Source organism: Tinamus guttatus, unplaced genomic scaffold, assembly GCF_059628265.1.
Source record: "Tinamus guttatus ecotype Peru unplaced genomic scaffold, ASM5962826v1 Tinamus_guttatus_pri_ptg000237l, whole genome shotgun sequence".
Classification (NCBI taxonomy): domain Eukaryota; kingdom Metazoa; phylum Chordata; class Aves; order Tinamiformes; family Tinamidae; genus Tinamus; species Tinamus guttatus.
In genome coordinates, this window is record NW_028288771.1 from 544,067 (window position 1) to 568,923 (window position 24,857).

At 38.2% G+C, this 24,857-nt stretch overlaps 1 protein-coding gene across 1 annotated transcript; it reads left to right on the forward strand.

The window, feature by feature from the left end:
- The first annotated feature begins 1,058 nt into the window (after positions 1-1,058).
- AOPEP (aminopeptidase O (putative)) lies at positions 1,059-23,784 on the forward strand. Its single transcript, XM_088525675.1, has 4 exons — positions 1,059-1,919; positions 12,674-12,840; positions 20,262-20,418; positions 23,330-23,784. The coding sequence occupies exons 1-4, from the start codon at positions 1,114-1,116 to the stop codon at positions 23,580-23,582; spliced, it is 1,383 nt and encodes a 460-aa protein (XP_088381801.1). The 5' UTR covers positions 1,059-1,113; the 3' UTR covers positions 23,583-23,784.
- Positions 23,785-24,857: the final 1,073 nt, after the last annotated feature.

Below are 24,857 nucleotides of genomic sequence, written 5' to 3' on the forward strand. Positions count from 1 at the left end.
AAGTCTTAATGGTCAATTCCAGCTTCCTTTTCTCTAACTCTAGAAAGCAGAATGGCAATTAGCAAACTGAAGTATGTAATTTTAGCTTGACAGTCATAACAAAACAGAGAATGCATGAAAGTTAGAAACTTCTATGATGGACTCCTGGCTGTTGTTGTAACAGATGTTGATGCATTTTAATATTTTCTCACGTTTATAGATATTTGCATATTTTCCGGTGAGGAGACCTTTTGTTTGCTGTAAGAAGCTATTATTCAAAGCATTAATGGGTTTCCAGCTATTAAGATGTAATGATATACCTTAAGTATTTAACTGTAAATTTGAAAAATCTCCATGAGCAATCTCAAAGGAATACTTAGAATGCACTCATAGTAAATTGGCCCATTTTCTTGTAATTTACTAGAAGTGCTGATACGAGAGCAGTTGCAATGTGAAAAGTATATTAATCCCTAGAGTTGCATTGTATGTATGAAATTACTACTTTCAAAGTTTAAGACACATGAAGCTATTTGGGCTCATGCTCATTACTTAGAATCACAGTAGAAAAATTATGACCAGTTTTTGGAGTAAGGAATTTGAAGTATAAATTTAATATCTATAAGCAATGTAATAATAAATTTTATGTTGTATAACAGTGTCTAATTTCTAAAGGATTACTCTGCTAGATGAGTGTCAGCAGAAGGCATTACAGTTAAAGCTTCTTTCTTTAATTAAAAAAAAAAAATCACATGAGATCCTTTGTAAAAAAATAAAGCTAGTGGTTCTTGATAGCAGATCCTGAAGGAACTAGCTTGATCCCGTGCTATGGAGGTGGAAGAAAAAATCCAACTTTGGCCATACTATTTTAATAAAAACAACTCAGCTCTAACTTTTTGATACACCCTTTTCAAAAACTCTTGTTAAAGGATTATCTGTTTTTTTTTCTTTTTCTTTTTTTTTCTCTTTCTCTTTACAGAATTCTCTTTACAGAATGAGAGAGACATGGAGAAACTCCAGTTAACTTCAATAATGTAATATTTGCTAGAATATACTTTTGGTCTTTGCATTTCCTGGAAACACTTTGTGTAAGAAATGACTAACAATCTGTAAAACAGTTGTCTAGCAAACTGGATCATGGAGAAGCAGCTGGACCCCTGGAAGGATGACTTGCCTCTAATGGCCAACACCAGCCACATTCTTGTAAAACATTATACATTGGACTTGGATGTGGATGTAAAAAGCCAGAGTATTGAAGGCACCATAGTTTTCTTTTTTGAGACAGGGAGCAGATACAAGAACCGCCGCAGCACTGAGGAGGGCGGCTGCCGTTCACGGTTTGATGAAACCTGCAAAACCGGTGCGTCTGAACCCGGCCACATCCCTGTGACAAGTCTAAGTGCCGGCTCATCTAACGCAGAAGATTATGATTTTGCGGTCTCTGGTAAAGGTGGGAAAGATACTTCTGATAAAAATGGTAACCATAGCAACGGGGAACAGGCTTCTGGGATTCCTGCTTCAAAGAACCGCTGTGACACAGAGGATCCCGGGAGCACCGATTTTGTGCTGGTGCTGGACTGCTGTGATTTATCCGTGCTGAAGGTGGAGGAGGTAGATGTTGCTGCTGTGGCAGGCACTGAAAAATTTACACGGTCTGCCAAGCTCAGTGATTCCTCGGCAGAGCTGGGAGATCTCCGGAATCAGATTGTACATGGACTTGTGACTTTACCTGCGGATCGCTGGGAGGAACAGCTGTGCTATTACAAGCGCTGCAGCCAGGCACCTGGCTGTGGACAGCTTCCCTTCACCACTGGCCCGTGGAGCCTGGAGATAAGGAAATCAGGAATTCGCGCTCCAAGAGACTTTCCTCATGTGATAAGAATACGGTACAAAACCAAACCAGAGGGGCGATCTGTTACATGGACTACAGACCAGAGTGGCAGGTATGTAGCTGTCAGCTGAAAAGCTTTGCATGCATTAATTTTAAACGTTAATTTTAAGCAGTCAGTTACAGAAGAGCAGCTGTGTGAGGAGGATTGAACAGTCTCTTCCCTTCTTCTAAGATTTCATCCTTGGTTTGGATGCTATTGCACTGTTACAGGAGGGCAGGTAAGCTGTGCTCAGGAAACCCCCGTGCCCCCGCAGAGCTTAGACCTGTCTCAGTGATAGCCTCTGCTCATTCTGAGTGGGAAGAAAGAATTGTTGCATATCGGATGCACATTTGTGCTGGGAATGGGGAATTCGCACTTAGAGGAGAGTAATATATGCGTGATAATCACTTTAATACTCTATGCTCATTTTCCTTCCTGTGTCAAGGCACAGAGATCAGCACACATAATATTTAATAGAATTGCTCCCCAACCAGTCTTTTATCAATATTGTAATAGGTTTACAAATACAGTCTTTTCCTGCTTAGTCTCTCCTAATCAACTTTTAAAATCTCCTTCATCTATTACAAAAAATACATTGATGATAACAAGTGAATTGCAAATGGAGACTGTAAGAAGAATTGAGTTTTTTATCCAGCCTTTGTGAAAGTACACACTGCTGTACAGAAATCTTCAAGATAAGTGCCTATTGGAGGGAAACTACAATATGCTCTTGATATTTACAATTGTAACATAGTTTTACTGTGATGTTCAAAGCTGGATTTTAATGGGGAGCAAAGCTGGAAGATGAAGAAGCAAATTGGTCCAAGTGAATACTTGAATTTCATTCCTGAACTAAAGATTTATGTTTGACTTTCTTTTCAGTTATGCTAATATTAATTAAGAGGCTCCTCACTAACATTAACATAAGGGAGGGATATGAAGCTTTTTAAGTTAGAGGGCTAGTACTTAGGCAGTTTTACACTTAAAAAGTATGATCAGCCTCAAGCCCAAGAATGTGTTATTTATAACCTTCCCCTTCCCCTTATGTCGCTTCTTCTTCATCACCCTCCCTGCCCCCCCATAACAAAAAAAAAAGTTGCTATGGGTAGACATGCAGGAAATTTAGCTGAATATGATGTATTTCCTCACAAAAGTTATGAATTTTGACTGAAGAATACAAAGGTAGTGCAATTACCTGTAATGACACATTGTATCAGTATTTCCCTACCCTTTTCTTAAGTATTTCAGACTAACTTCAGCAACACTCTTCTGGTATAGACTTGTCTTCTCTATTTTCCCTCACATAAATATTGTGCTCTCTTGTTTTTCTTTAAACAATCTAAGTCACTATGAACTTCTGACTCTTTTCCCTTTCCCTCAATGCTTACTTTAGGGGCATTTTGTGGCAGTTGAAAGCCAGCATAGAATTTTATGAATCGGTGATGAAAAAGGAAAAAACAATTTGTCCCGGGTCAGGTAGGCTAATGGCAGCATAAGTCTCAAGTTGCTTTATTTTCTATCTCTAGAAGGGTGTTCCAGAATCTAACCTCTGACAGAAAATAAGTTTTCCTGTCACTCACAGTTCTTTAAAGCTCCTTTTTTTTTTGTCCTGAAAAATGATGTGCACAATGAACCCATAAGTATAGTGGCCAAGCACGTTGTGCAAAATGCTGCCATATTTTTCTTCATGTTTCAATAAATGGAACCCATTAAAAAGGTACAGGGGAAGTGCTATTACAATTTATTCTCATGAGATAATTCTTTAAATTGTTCCAAATTATGTGCATGGTACTTTCTAGGCAGATGTCAAATCGTGTCCCAAAGGAGACTATAATTTGTGGTTCTAACCATGAAGGAAAGTAAATAACAAAGAGCAAGCACTGGGTAGCCACTTGCAATACATTTCCTCTGATTAAATGTTTGAACAGTGTTCTGAAATTTACCCTATGCACTAATTATTTTATGAGGACTTCCATTTTATTCATTTTAAACAATGCTTGTACTGTAATTCACAAAAATCTGTTAAAACAAAGCTTTGTGGGCTGGGTTTAGGCAAGCTGAAATATGAGTATGGAAACCTGATATGGGCATAGCAGGGCAGATTTCAGTTTTCAATACTGGAACAGAATGCATGGAATTTCAGTGTTTCCCTATTTGGTCTTTTGATCCTAGAAGCTATGTAATTATCACAAAATGGGGTTGCCTTTGGATCTGTAACATTTTTTTAATAGCGCTTCTTGGGGCTTTTTATAAGGAAGAACAAAAGGGCAGAAAATAAAAGCGAGTGTGTGTTTCTGCGTGTTTGTGTCTCGCTGGCGCCGTGCGTGCCCTTGTGCACACCCGTGACCGAGCACACACGTGCGTGTACCTGGATGTACGCGCTCTGGTCCTCCCGAAAGACAGGGCTGTGAAGCCTGCATCCATTCATAAAACTGGAAACAAGGAAATTATAACATTAATAGATAAAATCATTATTAAAATAGAAAAATTCCCTTCAGTATAATGTTTATAATATATTCAAAAAAAACAAAGAGAAAGCTGTTCTATTTTAAGTTTTTTTTAATTTCTCTTTACTAACACAATGCAGAAGCATTGGGGTTATACAAACTAGGAAGGTATTGTGGCGATTTAAGCAGAACTTTTGTTTAAGTATTCTTACTATTATTAAGTATTATAAAAACTGTTCTAAAATAAAAGCTACATGGGGGAGGCATAGAAACCTCTTCGTGGAGAAAAAAATTGGATATAAAATATTTTTGATTACTGGGACGGAGAAACTTTGTTCAGCTGAGTTAACGCAAATCTTAAGAGTATATAACAGTGTTAAGTTAGCAAAGCTAGCAATGTAGTTCAAGAGAATTGCTTTCTTGTGATCTTTGTAAAGTCAAGAAAACTTTGAATATTATCTTGGGATTCCATCTCTTTATTACTTAAAATTTGGATTTTATTACAGATTTAGATTAAAATGAAGAGGTAACTTTCTTAACAGACAGTTTAGCAAATTCACGTGTAGTAGGCGATTCCTCCATCCTTTCTTTTGCCTTCCTTATTGCCACCTCTAACTGCCATTGTAAATTAGTTAATAATTTTGTTGATCTTTGTAAGAGATTAGGTTTGATCTGATTTCCTCATCATGAGGTTAGATATGATGGAGTATCTTTGATACGAAAAATGTCAGTGAAAAGCATTCCATGAGACCGAAAGCTTTCTGTACCAGCTCCTAATCCTGTTGCTACCTGTGCATTATCTATATTGGCACACATGAAAAGGTCAAGCTATTAGGAGTAAAGTTGAGCACATGTATTTATTTTTCAAACTGTAGCCTAGATTTTAGATATTCAGAAAAAATCTGTGAAATAAAGGGAATGGATTGAATTACTCTAAGTGTAACTTTAAATCTGTGATGTAGAAAAATTCTATGGGAAAATAATATGTTTTTAGAAGGTATTAGAGGAAGATTGTGTTGTTCAGGGAAGAACTTTAGCAGGAATTAACCTTGTGATGATTTGAGAACTATCAAAATGAAAAATATTGAAAAATGTGAAATGAACTAAACCAAAAGCTTACTGTAAAATTTTCATTTTTGTTTGACCAATCAAAATGTCTTTTAAAAATATTAAGAAATACTGTCTTATAAAGTCTTGTGATAAAATATCAACATACTTTTAGAGAATTCAAGATCTGCTTTTGCCTCTGTAAAATCTTTGAAGGTTAATACAGCAGGCGTAAATCTATCATTTTGTAAAGTGCTAATGCCATCACTTATTCTTCATTTTAATGCTTCTTTCCAGCTTCAGTGTTCAAACATGCTATAGACATGTCTGAACTGCACAGTTCTTTTGTTATAAATAATCTTGTATTTCCCTAAAGTGCAGCTGAAGGACTAGCCATAGACAGTGATGAGGTGAGTGTCCAAGTGAGATGGTACCAAACATGGGAATAAAGAGAGACTGACAGGATTCCTATCTATTTGCTAGCTGCAGAGCATAGCAACAGTACACAGATTTGGAGGCAAGATATATTTGAGAATTACAGGGAGAAGGTGGCAAAGGGGAGTGATTTATTTATGTCTTTTTTGAAAAGAGTTGATAAGTTTGTGTACTTTCAAAGACACGCTCTAAAAAAGCCATAATCTTTCTCTGTGCAGACTGTCATACGTAGTATGACCTTTATGGATTCTGAATCATTCATTGCATTTTGATAGGGTACCTGATATTTGCAAAACTAATTTTACCCATGACGGTAGAAATTGAAAAATTTAGTTGAATTTGAACAATTTCAAGTGACGAGTCATGTTAGCATATGGGTCATGAAAATAGATACCTATTTTTCAGTTGGCGCTGGTTGGTGTTTCGGTGCTCTTGGATGCTAGAAACATGGGGAAGGAATAGACAGGTTGCTTCTCTTTCTGGCTAAAGTTTGAGAGAACATGGCGCTGCATAACCCAGGCGGGTCCGTGACTGAACCCTGGGGTGGCCGCCACCAGCTGCGAGGACTGTCTGCTGTCACCCTGCTGACTTGCGTGATTCACGAGCTGGGGTTGCGGCACCGTGGCGAGGCCGCAGCCACGGCGCCTCGGGCAGTGCCAGTGGGGAGGGCCGAGGAGGCCGCCTCGTGGAAATACCGCTTTCCTCGTAAACAGTGGAGTTACCGCTCAACTGCTTCAAACATAAAATCTGAAGGGGAGGTCAGAATACTAGATTGAAGAGACAGCTTTGTGCTTGCCGAGCTGTGGGTAGAGATCAAACCCAGATGTGAAGCAGTGTTCAGAGAGAGAAGATACTCCCAGACCTGTGGAAATTGCCTGGTCTGTGGTGAAGTTTATGCTATTACTGACGAAATGTTACAAACAAAAAGACCCAAAGCAGGCGGTTACTCAGAGATCAAAGCCTGTTTATACAAACTCCTCACAACTGCAGATAACTTCACAAGCCCCGGCAGGACTGTGCTATAAGAAAAAAAAAAGTCAAATATAGTTGATTACTGTGCTTTGAGTTTTCGAGTGTTGAGCAATGTGCACAAAACACCAACAGAATTTAGTAGCAGCTCTGGCCCTTTGGATGGGATGCACAGGAATTTTAACAGGGTAAAGCAGAGCTGCCAGAAACGATGCAAACACTAAGAATACACATGTAATGGTCGATATTGTGATTTGCCTTTAGGCATGTGCTATATATGCCCAAGGAGGGCAAAGAAACGCAATAAAGTGAATATACAAAGTAAGCAGATTGTGAATACAATGGAAAAAGCAATTATTTGCAGTGATGTTGGAGATGGGGAAACAGCGCGCCGCTCAAGAGTGTGCAAGAACCTGCGTAAGAACAGAAAGCAGCATTTCATTTTGGAACAGAGCTGAGGCTGTCCAGCTGTCTCTCAGGTCATATCCACAGGCAAACTGTCTTACCTCTGAGCACAGAAGGCCTGGACCTTTATGGTTGCTCTTGTGGAAATAATAAAGCTCCTCCCTGATCTCCTTGGCCAATAGTCAATCAATAGATGTTTTCTATCTTTACTACTAATTTAAATAGGATCTATAGCAACTAGATTATGCTGTGTTTAAAGGCAATAGGATGGCATCTCCGGACATGTTACTAGAGTAGTGTTAAGAGGTCTGCATGGAATGAGAAACCTAAAGGATTGTCAGATGTGTGACTTCAATTGTTTTGAAGGCTTTTTTTTTTCATAACACTGATGAAGTTATTACGCTTGTTACATTTGTTTTTTTTAAAAAAAAGCAAGTTAAGTGGAAGAATAATCCTTATTATTAGAGGTAAACTGCTTCCTGGGAATAGAACAAACAAGTTGATATACTTTGGATGTGGAAAATATCTGCCCTGTCCTAGCAATGTCCGGTCAGTCTTGCTTCCTAGCAATGTCTGTGCTAAAAAACATGCTTTTGATAGGAAAAGACTGTGTGCAGCTGAAGCAGATTTGATATACCTGTCATATCACCCACAAATTCGCAAAAAGTTTTTCAGTGAACTGGGAATTCATAAATGTATCTCTCCAGCTGTTCTATAAACATCATCAGAATAATAAATATTACCAGAAAAGTCACTCATAATTGTCTTTAGTACTTACTTAAACAGGTGAATAGTTTAAAAGGCATAGGTGGTGTCTTATTCAGCAGAAAAGTGCAAACAGGATGCCTGCGCTGCTGGAATCCAGTTGTGATCATTGGCACTTTGCAGAACAAAAAACATGGTATAATTTGTGTCTCAAGAAATCCTGCTGCTTCATAGAAAATATACCTTGTGACACACTATAATTTTGAATAACCAATAGCTTCAAACAGCAATGTTTTTTTGGGGAGTAACCTTGTAATTGGAAGAGTTTGCCCCTTATGTGGAGGCAACACTTGATAAACTAAGAGGTTTTTTTAAAAAAATTATTTTTATTTTTTATTTTAATGCAAGAATAGAGCTGCTGACCTGGGCACTTTGCTGGAGAAATATTCAGACAGGCTGAAAGCAGGTTGAGCCACATAGGATGTCATCAGTTGGAGCTTCGGTTGGAGTACAGGTGTCTCAGACAACTGAGTTCCAGTTGGATATTTATTTTTAAGTAGTTATTATTAAGTTTCAGTAGCTTAGTTTAGTTTTAATTGCTGTATGCTTCCATGGGAAAGGGAGATGTTCTAAGAGGTGGTTATGCTAATCTTTTTATTAAAATGTGTGGAATATGGATGAATTAGAGTTGAATGACTCGTATTTAGATCAGACGCTCTGTCTCTGGGAGATGTGGAGCGAATCTTGCCCCAGGCCTCTTCTTGAAGCTCAACCAAGAGTATGGCAGCCAGTGCTTGATAGCCCAGAGGCGTCAATTATCTATCTCTAGAAATCACTAGTCATGAAGTTGGCCAAATGAGTGACCAGAGACCTACTTTGCGTTTTGCAGACACCTGTCTTTCTACTGGGATGGCCAGTTGAGGCAAATAGTTCCAGTTCTCTGCTCTTCTGCTGGTGCTGTATGCTGTTTGCTTACTCTTTTGAAGTGTGGTGGAAATTATTTTGGTTGTCCATAGTAAAATGCAGAGAGTCACCTAATGCAAGTTAGGTGACCATGAAAAGTGAAAGGAGGGATCTAGAGAGTGGGAGTGGGGAGAAAGGAAAAGGACTAACAAGTCTCTTACTAGAATTGGTAGTGATATGGTAGAGAAAATACATTTTCAATCTGTTTGTAGAAGTTTGAGACTGCTGACTAATTGTCATTGCTATTCTTTAGCTTCCTAACTTCTTCTGAGTCAGGTTAAAAGAAACAAGATAGAAAGAAACTCTGCACTGTTAGCAGAGTTGTTAATATCCATATTATACATATATATATGTATGTGTATATATATATAAAATGTAAATGAAGTATCAAAAAATAGCAAAATGAAATAAAGTTTGTCAGGGAAAGCAAAACAAACAAACAAACTCTTTAGAGATATATTAGGGTGAAAACAGATTAAAAATCCCAGAGAAAAAAAGAAGTATTTCTTCATAATCATAAGTTCATCTTATGAACTTCTTTGTAAAGCAGAACAAGGCTGACTTCTCATCAGAAGTATTGGCTGGCTTCTCATCTGATAGCATGTTGTCAATCAGTAAATCTCCAGGTGATCATGCCATGAATATTAGAATATGTAACTAAATGCTGATGTAATTGTTGTTCTGACAGTTCCCCTCCAAATTTAGAACTTTATGTTTCATTGCCATTTTCTCAGCAGACTTTTACATATTTTAATGAATTTGAGGTTGAAATAATGAACTCTAAGTACATCTGGACGAAAATAGTACTGAAGCACGTGAGGAGTGCAAGGAAGATGTAGTTTTGAAAATAGATTTTATATTCGGCTGTCTCCATCATTCCTCTTCTACTTGGTCTTTACTGTAGAGACTTGTGACCTATCTGTTTCTATTTTAACATTAAAATTTTTCAGAAAAAAAGTTAGTTATGTAATATGTAAATTTATTTCTCATATTGAGGCTTCTGAGTGTAATGGAAAAGCTGTGGGACTGCGAGACTAGAAACTAAGTCTGTAGGCCCAGTGTGCACACAGGCACTGAGCAAATCTATTACCCTGTGTCATTTTCTCCATCTGTAAAATGGTATTGACATAATTTGTAAATCACTTCATGATCTGCAGGTAAAAAGTGCTCTCTGAAAGCAAGATTATATTAATAGTCTAGACAGCATCTGGTTCATGTTATGCTTTTATTGCATTTGACATTGGGTTTCTATCTCTGAACATTAAAATGATACCAATTGGAAAAAAAAAAAAAAAAAGAGAGAATCCCAGGCTGCTCTTCGATTCTGCTGCTAGCTGATGTGTTATCTGTTTGAGACTTCGGCACTTGAAATATGAATATGGGACATCCAGTCTTCGGATTTTTAACAGTTGTCATAGACTATATGCACATTAGGGTACAAGGCAAAAAAGATCCCTGCTTTGACAAGTTAACCCTCCCTCTGTTTGAATGGGGTGCTGCTAGCTCCTGTGTGCTGTGCCGGGGTCTCATAAGGCCGTGATGGTGAAGGTAAGCTCAGTGTTGTTCTGCAGCCTGTCCCCTCACCCACTGCAGTGCTGCCCCTAGAGTTTATTCAGCATAGAGAAGTCCTCTGCACTTGGTCTAAGACAGCGTGAACCAATGGCACCCTGCAAAACCTCCATCCCAAATGTATCCATTGATAAAATGTAAGTCTCTGCTACCTTTACGTTAAAGAGGAAGAAGAACCTAGGAAATGAAGGAACAATCTCTTCTTACTTGTCTGAAACTAATTCTCGTGGTCTCACCGACACGTCCTGTTTCTTTTTGCGGGAGAAAACCCATTTAAGTATTTCTGCCTTGGTTATAGGCTCACCTTTAGCAGATTAATTCTAAAGAGATGCCAGCTAATAAAAGATGTATGCGTGCTGGTTCTGCTGGGTGAAAGTAGGAGACGGAGACGAGCAGTTGCCCTTCTGCACACGCTGGTTCCCTGGCCGAGCTCCGCTGGGTAGCGGCGACCCGCTCTGTTTAGTCTGATGCTGGCTAGGAAGCCAGACCCTCTTCCTGCTTGTGTCTGAGGGGCAGGCCTGTTTAGACTGGTGCCGCCCTGTCTTGGAGAGGCAAGTTAAAACTTCACAAATATTAGGAATGAAAAGCTGTAAAAGTTCCTTTAAATTGCTTAACTCTGAGGCTCGCTCCCTGAAGTTAGGTCACTGAGGAGTCCAATACATGTTCAAATTATTTTAGATTAGAAAAGTGCTGATGTCAGCTGAATCATAGTAACTAACCTACATTTGCTTTTAGTCCATTACAAGTTTAAGGAAAAATGCATCACCTTAACAGCATTTAAATGGGTTGCACTTGCTATGGGTTAAAAGTACAATTTTGAGAGCTGCTACAGCTCAGGAAATGTGCTGGGTGATGGAGCCACTGGGACTTGATTTTGTTGTAGACAGCTCTTGATCTGTTAGGACACAAAAAACCTGACAAAACGGGTTAAATTATCTTCATAGTATCTTCCAGCCATGGCCATTAACATCTCCATGTTCACTCCCTCTGTACAGTCTGGATTTGATTTTAGGTGAGGAATTGTTTGAGTGAAGGAACTACTTGAGTGAAATAAACAAGATACTTGGATCTTAGCTGTTGCCAAAGAGGCTGTACTGTAACAACTTGTCTCCTTTTTTTCCCCTAAGCATTTTGATGTTTTTTTTTTTTCAGCTCAGGTTATGCCAGAAACTGAACAGGATATTTTTAGTTTCAAGTATTTCCAAAAGTAATGTGTTGTACTCCCAAAATGTTGTCTTTAACTATTAGGGATTAAAAAAAAAAAAAGACAGTTGAATCAAGTGATGTTTTCAAGATTTTCTCTTTTACAGCTGGAGAAGCCTGCTGATTGATTGTTTTGTGTAGTTTTTATCTGAAACCTGTTTGCTGTATGACTGATTCTGAAGGGATGGTATTATGCGAGTACTAGAAATCATGATGAAACTGCAAAAATACAACTAAAAGGGCAAAATGAGATTTATTACATCTGTGCAGTGGCACTTTGAAGGAGCTAATGAAAGGCCTTGTTTTTTTCCCAGGAGTGGCTGGGCTGCTAGTAAGAAATCAGCTGCTATGAAAAATTGCAGGATAAGAGGCAGTAGCTGAAGAGGTTGCCCAGAGAGGGCTAGAGAAAATGCAGAGTATGCAGCACCACAGGAAGGTTGCTAGATGGCAAAGTGGGAAAGAGGCCTGCCTTGACGAAGAGAGAAGCAATACTCTTCTCATCATATGCCCAGTGCCCAAAATCGTGAAAGGCAGGTTGACTAGCCTGTGCTTCCTCGCTTCATGAAGAAGAAATGTTAAAAGGTCACAGCTAGCTCTGATCTTTGACTGGGAAGGGCCTCAAGACTAGGTCTACTGCAGTGACTTAGCCTCCAGGCTATGTATGCAGTGAGGGGTTTAATGGCAGTAGAAATTAAAGACCTCAGGCAGACACTGTGGATGCTGATGCCTTTTGAAGACATCCAGAAGACACTGCTTGGCCCTACAGGCTCAGCTGAGAGTTCTTATCTGAAGCTGGATGGCTCATGCAGAAGCAGGAGAGCGCAGAGGCAGGAGGAATTTATTGTTGTTTATGTAAAAAAATATTTTGTAGCCACCTTGCTATATTCATTGTGACTTGAGTAACTGAAATAGTACTTTGTTTGGTTCATCTTAAACAGATGTTGAAAACTACATAGCTGAGAAGCTTGAAAACAGTAGCACAGTAGGGTTGATCTTTGACAGGGAGCTTAATTCAGTCTTTGCTATTATAATTTCTGTAGTAACTCCAAAAGCAACTTCAGTCTCTCTTTTCCTTCCGTCCAGGCCGTGTGTTTATACGATGGGATCACCAATTAACAACAGAGCTCTTTTCCCATGCCAAGAGCCACCCGTTGCATTGTCAACATGGCAAGCTACAGTCCGAACAGCTGCACAGTTTGTTGTGTTGATGAGCGGTGAAAACTCAGCAGAACCTGTGCCACTCCAAGAAGGTGAAATACATGTTCTACAGCAAAGTATTTAGAATAATTTTCCCATTACAAATATATCTTACTAATTATAAGGTTAAAAAAAGAAATCCTTGTCTTGAAAGTACTTGAAACACGTCTATCTTTTTAGTCTCCATGTCTTCTTACAAAAACATTACCTACTAAAGGTCTCCGTGTAACTTAGTAAGAATGCAAGGTTTTTGCCTTTTAATTTTGCTACTTTTACTTATTTTTGAGGTTTTATTCCTTTTACTTTCTCCATATGTGGGTTTCACTTGACATTAATTAATTTGGAATTAATCAAGGTACAAGTAAAGATCTGGCGGATAGTAGAGTACCGTATCAGGCTCTTCACTGCTTCAAGTTTTGGTAGATTACTAAACATCCAGTGTTAGTTCTCCAGCCCAGGTGTAGGTGACAGTGGCAGTGATTGGAATCTCTCGTTGTATCATGCTCAATTCCTGAAAAATATGAAAGAGATGCAGCTCAATAGTGCCCTGGATATCTGATCTTTGTTTGTTTATTTGTTTTGCATTGGAAGGTCATACCTTGGGCAACTGTAAGGAAGCATATTTCTTTTGTGTCAGTTGTACTTCAGTCTTTAAATCTCTGCCTGCAAAGAGAAGGAAGGTTTTAAGGCCACTTATAGCTATAAAGTATGTTTTGCCACCATTGGTTTTGAGGTAAGCTCTAGCAAGGTCTAGTTTAAGTACCAGCTGGTCCAGCTTGTGTTTCTGTGTTCCTTCCCCCCCCACCTTCTCCCAGGTACAAACAGCAGCATTGCTCGCTTTATTGTGGGTTTCCTCTGTAAACAGGGGGACACAACTGAACTGTTTCAGCAGTGATGATTGCTCAGGGAGCTTGAATCTTCTGCCTGGAAATGGAGGCAAGTTAAATGGGAGCATCCTGTGGGGTAAATCCAACTTGTTTTACTATCTTTGAGAGCTGTGCTGATGGGGGGGTAGCTTCTTCCACAGAGTGGGAAGTAAATTCTAAATGTTTTCTAAGCTTTATTCAAATTTTTATTTAGGTAATTTAAAATCCTTAAATAACTGCATACATTTGCCCTTGCAATGGAAAAAGGGTGTGCTGTGTATGGTTGAATAAGGCCTACATCTCCACAGACAATTTTAATTATAGGTGAAATAGATGAATTACAGATGAAATAAGAAATGTAGGTCCCGTATCTCATGCTCTCTGATAAAATAAGCTTTTGGAACTGTCTAAGAAGGTCTGCCTCCAAATGTTTTTGAAAGTCTCAGTTGTGCAGTTATTGAAGATCCTTGTGCTTACAGTCATCCTTTAAGAGGATAGGTTGGGCTTGGTTAGCAAAAGGAACATCAATCTTCACAAATTTTTTCAATGGTGTCTTTAAAAGCATTTTGTTACTAAATAGGACTAAAAAAAGCTGTTGTTCCTGAATCCCTGGAAAAGTGTCTGGCAGTACATGTCAACCAACTGTTTTTTTTTTTTCTGACTGTAACAACACTTAGACAAGTTCTAGGCTTGCAAACCTTACAAAAATCTCTTCTTACAGTGATGTGATGTTGTACAGCATTTTCACTGGCTGAAAAATGATCACCATTTTGCTCTGTTTTATTTTATTTTCTTTTTCTATTAACCTGAATAAGTCTCCTTTTTAAACCTTAAAAGCTGTTCATTGAGGAAATAATCTCTCAGCACTTGCAGAACAGGACTGATGCCTGTGTTTAGAGATGGCCAAGATAGTTGAGGAATATATTGAAAATTTGAAAAGTAGCTTAGGTTTACTTTTGATGTATATGACTTTGTTTCCTTTTGGCCAAAAGAACTGTAGATTGCATGGATATTTGGAAAGCTTTTCGTTAGTAAAAAGTATTAACGTTTTGGTTGATAATAAATAACTTACTGGAAAAAGTTAGTGTTAGGTGTGTCTGAAATAAGATTTAAAAGAGACGGGAGTTTCTTGGAGAAAAAAAAAAAAGAATGAAAGTCTCCTTGATTTGAGACCCATCAGTTAATCCGTTTATATTGAACCATGCAGTTATTTTTGGCCATACATAAGACCTGTTCCAAGCCTTGTCTCTACTGCTGAAGTGTGGAAAACTGTTATAATGAACTGCTCAGCTCACTTGGGTTGTCTTGGCATTCTTTCCTGTCTTGGCATTGGGAATATTGGAGTGCTTCAGACTTAAGTCTAGGAGAACAGCTCTGCCATCGTTGCCTAATTAATATTACCCACACTCACACTTTGCTAATGAGTTGTTGCTTGTTAGGCTCTCAACAGGCTTGTTAGGCTACCTGGTCTAAAAAACTAAGACTGAGAAAGATGTGTATGTGAATTTCTAGAAATAGAAGCTGATAAAAGACGGTGTAAGTTGGCAAAGGTCCGGTAAAACCAATTCTCCTGTATAGCAACAGGAAACAATTGAATTAAGAATTGCATACAATTCTCCTGTATTAGCTACCTGAAAAGGCAGAATTGTGAAAGAATTATTTCATTATCAAAACTATTTTGTCACTCTTTGATTTAAAGAACCTATTAAGAATCTACACCTTTCTTTCGTTTTTTTTTTTTTAATTTTAATTTTTTTAATTTTCCAAAGTCTAACCTGGTATGTTTCTTTCCCTAAGAACTTCATGAAAGCAAGAAATACTGTAAGAGTCTTTAATGGAAAGACCAGTAGAGGGGAAATGACTCATTTTAGCTTCACTGTGCTAATGATGTGCTGAGTGAAGAGCACTGGAAAGAGGCAAATGCAGCTTTCAGGCTGGCTTCTCTGGGAGCTGTGTGACAGTGGGAATGGTTTTTTCTGCTGAACTTCATAGAACTGAAGTGAAGCAGCAGGAGCACATGTTGTATTTCTTCCCTTACAGTTTTCCAGCCTTTTAAACCTGTTGGGTTTAACAGGGTTAAGGGCTGTGTGTCATTAGCTTTTCAATTAATGATGAGAGCCCCGTTAAGTGGGTGCTCATCTACAAGGAGAGATTGCAAGTTACTGGTATAGAGCATTTTTCAACTTGTAAAAAGATGTGAAGCAGTTACAGAGGACAGAAGGAAAAGGAGCAATATTGTGACGAATGATTCGAAAAAATATAAAGCTCAACTGCTAATATGAAGCCTTGAAAATACTCTTGAGTTTAGAAATTTAGATTCAGTCAGTTTAGTAAGGAGGCCTTCTAAGAGTTAAAGTTCGAAATGGTCTGTGCTGTTACACGACCTATGCCACATGGATCTGTCACGTCATTATACATACAGCTCTAAAAGCCTTTCAGGGTGGCCTAGCAGATGTAAGGGTTTTCTCAACACGTTTACATACGATATGCTATTGCTGTGATGCATGTTTATAAAATCATACATAACTGGCAGAATCCCTATATATGTATATATATATATGTATTTTTAAATGCACATTCTTGTAGAAAAAAAGCATTTCTGACAAGTGGTTGTGAATGGATAGCACTTCAAGTTAGTTAGATTTTTTTTCCTTAAAAATCATATATGTAAAATTTTGCATGCATATATCAAGAGAAGATAGGCAAGGATGAAGCCTTCCTCCTTTTAAGCAGAGCATGCTGCTTCACTGGCCAACATCTCTATGTGCACAAATGCTGTCATTGCTGTGCATAGACCAGACTATGTGCACTCATATGCACAGATCCTTCATTTCTCACATATGTTTGCAGATGATAGTGCATCTCCTCATCTATGTGTATGCATACTCAAGTACGAACAGTAACCATGTGAATGTGATCTAAAAGTGCTTAAAATATTCCTTGTGGAGTATTTAGAGCGGAAAAAATGCTTCTATCAAAAATGCAACTGGTGACCACCTTGGGGAAAAAGTTTGCAGGCAACACTGAATATACATGTGTGTGTGTGTATGTGTAAACATAAATATGTATATATGTGTGTATACATGCAAATATGTATGTATGCATGTGTGATCACAGAATCACAAATGTGAACCTCCTTAATCACTGAACTCTCTTTTCAAAACCTGCCAGTGTTACCTGCAGCAAATAACACACACAACATGCAAACATATTTAGTCATGAACTCCTTTACATTTGTTTTGATTCACGGTCAAGAAACCCATGTTCAGCAATTTGGGGTTAAATCCAATGGCTTTCTCATTGCACAGTTCCCGCATCCTCTTGCAAACTCCCTCATTGGAGTTTCCATCTTGTTTCAAATCGATTCCAGCTGTAAGGGATGTGTTTATTGGTGGGAAGATATCTGCTGCTAGAAGAGACATCGCCCGTGCTGCAGTGAGGTTTTGTTGGTGTTCTGTCGCCTTTTGCAGGCAAAACAGTCGTGTTGACTCATGAGTTGTGCTTGTGTTGACTGATGTCCATCCTGGGCATCAAATTGTAGCAAATCACAGCACTACAGCAAATGCTGAGTGGTGGTGCTGTGCCTTTCAGGCAGTCTGCCCTTACCAGTAGAGGTAACAGAGTTGTATTTTTTTAAGTAAATCATTTACATCCTTCATATTTTATGGTGGTCTTATTTGTGTTACTGTGAGCTATTTGAGAAGAAAGACATTAATAAGTAGAAATAATTTAATTTTCTTGCATCAGGCGTTAAGAGATAATGACTCTCAAGTGTTTTCTTTAGTTATAATGGACTCAGCAGGACTCAAAAATGATTTTAATGGCTTTAAAGATAGGTTAAATGCATTAAAAATTCTAGGAAGTAGTTATCTCGTCATTATTTCAAATACAGGAAATAAATGGCCTTTGAATTTTTTTACACACTTATAAATAGCTTATAATTTCCTACTTGTGTTAAGTGCACTCCTAAATAATTTTGCCTTGGATATTCTCCAATTGTGCCTTATAAAATAGGTGATTATTTTTGCATGGCTTATGTGATTACGATATGATAGATTTGTCTTGAGAAGTGAGAAAAATAATTTTTGGAAAATGTTTTTCAAAATTACCTGTCAGATTGATTGCAGGGAGAGGGAATAAACACTGCAAATAAATGAGTAGGGTGCTCTCCCACTATTTTTCCTGTCAGATAAACCCTCTCTGGTATCTTGGTCTTCCCAAGGTGCCCTTGCAGGTGGTTTATTTTTGGTGAAGATAAGTAGCCATTTCCCTATTTCAGCTGCACTGCTTTCCTTTTCTCTGGAGGTGGTGCTGTCTCCAAGGGAGCCACTGGGAAACAGGAAGCAGAAGGGAGGAGAAGGGAAAAAAAGGGGAGCTGGGGGGGAGAGCACAGCATGGTAGGGATATAACTGAAAGCAAACAAAGCAAAACCCACAGGTCTGAAGAAAATTAAAGAAAGAAATTGGAGCTGAAAGAGGAGGAAACAGAAGATACGTGAGAATTGGGCTCTGGAACCAGACTTCGTGGTGGTCGTGGTGTAGGTAGTGCCGCCCCCACAAAGACCAGTTCAGTCACTGGTCGGTGAACACACTGCAGAGAACTTGCTTGTCATGCCGATGATAAGCCATGCCAGTGTGAGGGATTTCTTTTAACGTCTTCAAGGAACAGCCTTATAGGATAAATATATTGGTTATTGTGCAGAGTGCTACGGTATGAATGGTGGAGGCACCCAAAAAGCTCAGGAGGGTGGACTGGACACAGTTTGGATGTATAAATCCTAGATCTTGCACTGGACATATCATGGTCTCTGTAATGCCCAGAGAAAGGGTAGGAAGCTTGGAAAAAGGGAAAGGATCTGCATGTCAGCTGCCTTTATTTTTTTTCTCCTTTTTTTTTTTTTCCTTTTCTTTTAAAAATAAATCCTAATTTAAAGAAACATGAAAGCCCATACTGAGAACAAAATTAACTTCCTTTGCGTTTGGCAACTATAGGCTTTTGTAAGGTCTTCAAGGTCGCGTGCAAGTAGTATGTGCTGGCCTGGTCCCCAGACCACTGAAGTGACTCCCTGTCCCCTTTGACATTCTGTCCAAATTACCCAACTTGTTTTTTGAAGCACTCCATACTTGCTCCAGCCTGTCCTGCTAACCTCATTTTTCACTGTAGCCTTCTCTGCTCAGTCTCCTCAGTGTTGTTGTGAGACCCCCTGCCGCCTGACACGGTTTGCTGTGTTGCTGCCACTTGACTTTCAGGCTTGCTGCAGGACCCAATTGTAAACATATTGCTGTTTTTCAGATTTTCTGTCTTTCTTCACTGCTGCTTAACTCTCGGATTTTACCAATAGCAAACTGCATTTTATCATATGTCTAGTTTAATGGCAAAATATTGTAGACTGCCTCTGGACCTGTACCCATTTAAGTCAATGGCCAAGCCTTATGCAGTGAAACTCTCAATGTTAGAGTCTAGCATTTCAAAATAATAAAATAATAGTGCTGCTCTTGGTGACCTTTCTCTCAAGGTGGGATTTGCTTGCTTTTGCTCCTTCCTAGCTTTTGTAAGTCAGTCAAAAGGCAATTTGGCAAAGTATTTATCCTCTTCGTTTCTCATGTGTTTGAAGCGAATTCTTTCTGCTCCTATACTGATGAGAGGTCGGGAAAGTTACAGGGCTAATGTACTGGCCATACAGACAAAAGCTTTTTGGTGCTAGTGGTAGATCTTGCCAAAAGCAGAATGCAGTAAGGGGAATGCGAGTGGCCGCCAGTGCCTACAGGAAGCAGAGCCTTTGCGTGCTTCCCTCAGGGCTCCACATTAACTAGTAGGTGGCAACAGTTTTTGAGGCTAAGCAGAATTTTTTTTTTGCTTGTTCTTCCTTTGAGCAGCCTGGACTTAAGTTAGGAGATCCAGAGATACTTTGCTATTCAGTTGTTTCTTTTGCACCCCTTTTTGCATTGTGACAGCTGTTGAATTGATTGCTAACTCCGTCCTTTCTTCTTTTTTTTTTCCTCAACTATGTTTCCTAGTTCTGCTCAGAATACTATTGCAAATATATTAATATTGGAGTTATCACTTGAAAACTAAAGCCTGATGTTTCCATAGTTGCCATTGCTGTACTTATTTGCACATGATTTGGCAGATTGTACCTCATAGTTGGGACCAACAAAGGTGATTAAAGGTTGTAAAAGTTTTGGGATTTGTTTTCTCTTTTGCGGAGCGGAGAGCTCTGTGGTGTGTTTGGTTTTTTTTTATGTGTGTAGATTTAAAGATCCTTTTCGATTTCCCATCTGATATGATTCTTGGGCAGTAACAGTGCAATCATATTAAGCTGCATTAATAACATCCCATTTATGGACTTTTTAATAGCTGAAGAAAACAGCAGATAGTAGCATTTAATCTAAAGGTAGAGATATAAATATAGGATGTTTCAGACAGAAAGGAGCGATAGAGAACCCATGGTGAGTTTAAATCACCACCTTTATGCGTCTCAGTAATATTTTCCCTTCTTTAACAAAACTGTGAGGCTCTTTGGTGGGAGGCTTGGCCCAAAATTAGAATTCCCAATACTGGCTCTGCTGTGACTGCTGATTCTGTACAAATGTTCTTTTTCCTTGCAGGTGTCTTGAGCTGGTATTACTACGTGACTATGCCAATGCCTGCATCTACCTTCACTATTGCCATTGGGTGCTGGCAGGAAGTTAAAGAGCAGTTCTTCACTGCTGATGTTCAGACAAATAGTGACTTTTCCTTGCCACTTTCCCAAGCTGACTTCAGGTATGTGTTTGGACTGTTTCTGAAAAATAAGATATTTGTGTAGCATTTTCATTTACTCCATGGAATGTAAAAATGAGTCATTTCAGTACAGGAATCAAAACAGAACTTGTTTAATCTGAACAGCCAAATCTTGACAGAGAAGTAATTCCAGAGGTATTATTTCATAGGTAAGGGTGTGGATCTTTTAATGTGAAAACAGGCTCTTAGTGAATAACAGGATTAATGAAGCCTAGTATCATGTGATTTGCATGCTGCATCTCTTGCTGCAATAATACCAGCTCCTCCACTGTTTCTTAAAACACTCACTGGAAGATCTTTCTTTTTTAAAGTCTCGGTCCCTTCTGGATCATTAATGCCCTCTACTACAGTATTACCTACTTAGGCTTAGTCAGCTGCTTTTCCTTTCCTGTCCTGTACAGTCCCATCCCAGACTTAGAGCAGGCCTGTGCAGTGGTTTCCCCGGGATGACCCAGTGGTCCCTAAAAAGAAAGGCAGAGTATTCATTTTACTTAATAAAAAATAGTCTGTTTTCCAGCACACAAAATTGTTACTTAGCAGTCTGTCACCAAAACTGTAGAAATGTAGTTATTATGGACACTTCTATCTCTCTGTCAGTGTAGCTGAAAGTGATCATCAGGTTTAAGTCATTATTATGTTTAAATTATATATCAGCCTGCAAATGAGAATTCAGACTAAAAATAAGTTTCTTGGAACAATAGTTTGTTTACATATGTATTCTTGCTAGTTAACACAATCTCAGATATTGAACTTTATTTTATCATGTTACCTTTAGCTTTTCAAGTTACAGAATCACATAAAGGTTGAGGTTGGAAGTGGCCTCTAGAGATCATCTAGTCCAACCCCCTGCTCCAGCAGGGACACCCAGAGCACGTGGCACAGGGTGGCATCCAGGCAGGTTTTGAAGATCTCCAGAGAAGGAGACTCCACAGCCTCTCTGGGCAGCCTGTTCCAGGGCTCTGTCACCCTCACAGGAAAGAAGTTCTTCCTCCTGTGGAGGTGGAACTGCCTGTGTTTCAGCTTACGCCCATTATCCCTCGTCCTGTTCCTTTAAGTTCCTTAAAGCCCTTTTTATTATGCGTTCAGAAGTTTGACCTAAAAATACTTACCTAATAGGCAGCCATTTTAGGGCTAACACCATACTAAAATTAAGGCTGTGGCAGTCCTTACCACTTTGATAGAGCTAGAAAAACTTTGGAAATTGAGTGTGTAATAAAGATATCTCAATACAATTTTGAAATTAAAGTATTCTAATAGATTGCAACTTGGCTAATATTAGTTAAAAAAAATCCATGTAAATCCTGAGTATAAGAACTTCTGTGTTTCATCTAAGGTCAGTAAGACATATACACTGAGAATTTTAAGTGGTTTGTATGTCTGACACACTTTTAGAGATTGTTTTGTATTTATTTCTCTACTATTTATATATTTATGGTATGAGTGCCTTTATAGCGGCACTACTCTATGGGTAGTTGTTCTTGACTGTGTATTGTCTTTAATGCACAGCAGGATTAAAAAGAAGGAATTCTAAAAGAAACTAAAAGTAACATAATTTATGTGCAGGTGGCAGGGAATCTGAAATGAGTAGTTTGAAAGAAGTTACTGTCGTAAGATACCACAGAAAGTATAAAATTGAGCTAGGATGTGAAATAAGATTTCTGTCTCCGTATGGTCATTAAAGAATCATTGGCAATTTTTATTAGAAATAGGTTGTTAGCTTCATGTGCCTACCTAATCTTAACTCTCTGGTTAAGTATGAAGTGACATCCTTTTAGATCAGAATGATACTGGTTTAGACCACCCTTGGAAAAAAGTGTATAATGGTGGGTGTAGTTCCCTTGCATAGATAATCCGTGAAATAGCTTACAGTCCACTTCTTTCTGAAAAAGTGGAACATTTTCTGGGGAAGAGTTATACAAGATGTTAAAATGTTGGCACTTCAGAAAAAAATATGCTTTTCTGTGTGTTATCATTTGTTTTTGTGTGTCAGCATTCACTTGGAGCATGATCTTATGAATGTAAGTGCTTTGGGTGATGCCTCCTGCAAGTGCTTTGCCTGTCAAGGCATAGTAGAATCAGCTCCCTTATGTTGAAATATGAAATCAAAGAAGAACATCATACAGAAGGCAAGTTAGCAGGTGAAAACATGAAGCAAACTTCTCCTTAGATAGGAGTTTATTTGGGTAGATGAATTATCTTTAAAGAATCTGACTCAGTGTTTAGGAGAGACTGGATTTCCCCTTTCTTCAAGCTACAACTTTGAACATCCTGTAAAAGTAATGTAAAACAAGCTCGGTCTTAATGTGATATCTTAAAATATCTATGTTGATAAATCTGAATTAATATCTACTGCGTTTCTTTACCTAGGGGGGAAAAAAGGAATTGACCAGTTTTCATGGAGAATTATTTAATTAAAAAAAAAAAACACAAAACTTTGAATTTTATTCTAATTGCATGTAATATACTTCTGGAAAAATAGATCTTCTTTTGGTAGCTGAGTTAAAAATTCATAATATTTTACAGTGTTTGTTTAAAAATTATCTGAGTAATATATCTTTTTTATTGCTACTCACTTAGTTTTCTGTATTTCCATTTTAAACACATGTTCTTTTGATACATAACCATTATAAGAACAAGTTTTGACCAGTCTCATTTACTTCTAGTTACGACTTAAGTACATCAATTCTAGTTAGACTTGTAATAATACTCTTAGCCTATGTTTTTGTACTGCTGTGTGTATGTGGACGGTATGAGCATACAAATGAGCTGGCTTTGTGATCCAACTTTGTAGTTCTGTCTCTCTATTGTATAGAAAATATTCTTATCTTGATATACTTAATTGTGCATATTTCTGATATCACATTGAACTGTTGTACATTTTTCTTGTTCTCAGGTGGCATGAAGAAAACTGTGGTCATGTGGAGTATCCCTGCCGTTTCCAAAACCCTGAAGCCAGGTTGCAATCGGTCATTCCGTACAGAGTCTTTACTCCCTGGTGCCTTATGGAAAGCTGCAAGGATCTTGTACTCCGGCTACTTCCCCAGTGCCTCTCTGCTGCTTACTCCACCCTGGGTACTCATCCCTTCTCCAGGCTTGATGTTTTGATAGTCCCTTCCAACTTTTCCAGTCTGGGAATGGCTAGGTAAAGAACATCTTAGTATCTGCTTTTGTATTTTGTTTTTATCAGAGAACAGTGTCAGATTTTTCTCAATGTAAGGTTGCTGTCACATTTTTGCTAAACCAATTTTAAACTCTAATTCTTATTTCATGTAGGCAGGGCTATTTGCATCCGTTGTGCTATGAGTTTTAGGTTGAACAGGACTCAAGGAAGGAAAATACAGGCTCGTTAGACCTGTGGCTCTGAATTTTGTCCATTAGCCAAATTAAAGTTATTTTTCTTTGTTCAATTTAATTCCATGCTTAGTACCTCTATCATTCTCTGCTGTTTTCTTTGGTAATAATTTTCCTATTATATCTTAAACAGAATAGCAGGAACATACAAAATTCAGCTACAGTATTTATTCATGAGGCTGTTGTGATTTATGAATTTCTAGTTGAAAACTGGGCTTTGAAAACTGAGACAAACTGTAAAAATTGTATTATCAAATATTCATGGAGCTGTGGAGAGGAAAAAGAATAACAAAATGCTTTTTTTTTTTTTTAATTTAAGTTCCAGTTGTCCAGAACTACAAGAGAATTTTAGCTCTATTAGTAGCAAAGAAATATCTAGCAAATAACACTGCAAATTATTGGCTATATTTTTAAAAAAGTTTACTATTATTTAAAATGGTAATGAGGTAGTTTGCATTAAAAGCACAGAATGAAACACTGTTTTTGTTTTCCACTATTTGAGTACTGCTAACAGTATAGTAGATACTTTTAAGTAGATGCTTTTTTATTGAAAAAACAGCCGAAGGAAGAATTCAGGACAAAATTTTGTTAGAAAGATGTGAATTGAAAGGAATTTCCAGACTGTTGGTTTGGTATTGTGGAGCTGTTTAGGAATGCTGTCAGCTAGGTTTGATCTGTGATCTTCAAATTGCATATGGGTGCAGCCAGCCCAAGTGCTTAGACGAACCAGAAGTTTTTTCTTTTTATTTTCGCTTTCTTTTTTTCTTTTTCTTTTCCTTTTTTTTTTTTTTAAGGAAAAAGCCCTCTATAATTAATCAAATTATGAAACTTCCCATTTCATGGTGGATTTTTTTCTGCGTCCACATTTCTTTTTTCCCCGCTTTTCTCTTGCAAGCCTGCAGGAGGCCTGCAGGAGGCTTGCAAGAGCCGCTTCCTCTTTCCTCTTGCACGTGGTAAATCCCTGTAGTGTGTAATATGGTATTGTTTTTGGTGTACTTTTACTTTCTTTATGAAGATCTGTACAATTAAAGACTTAAAAATTCAACTACTCTTTTCCTTTGTCACATGAA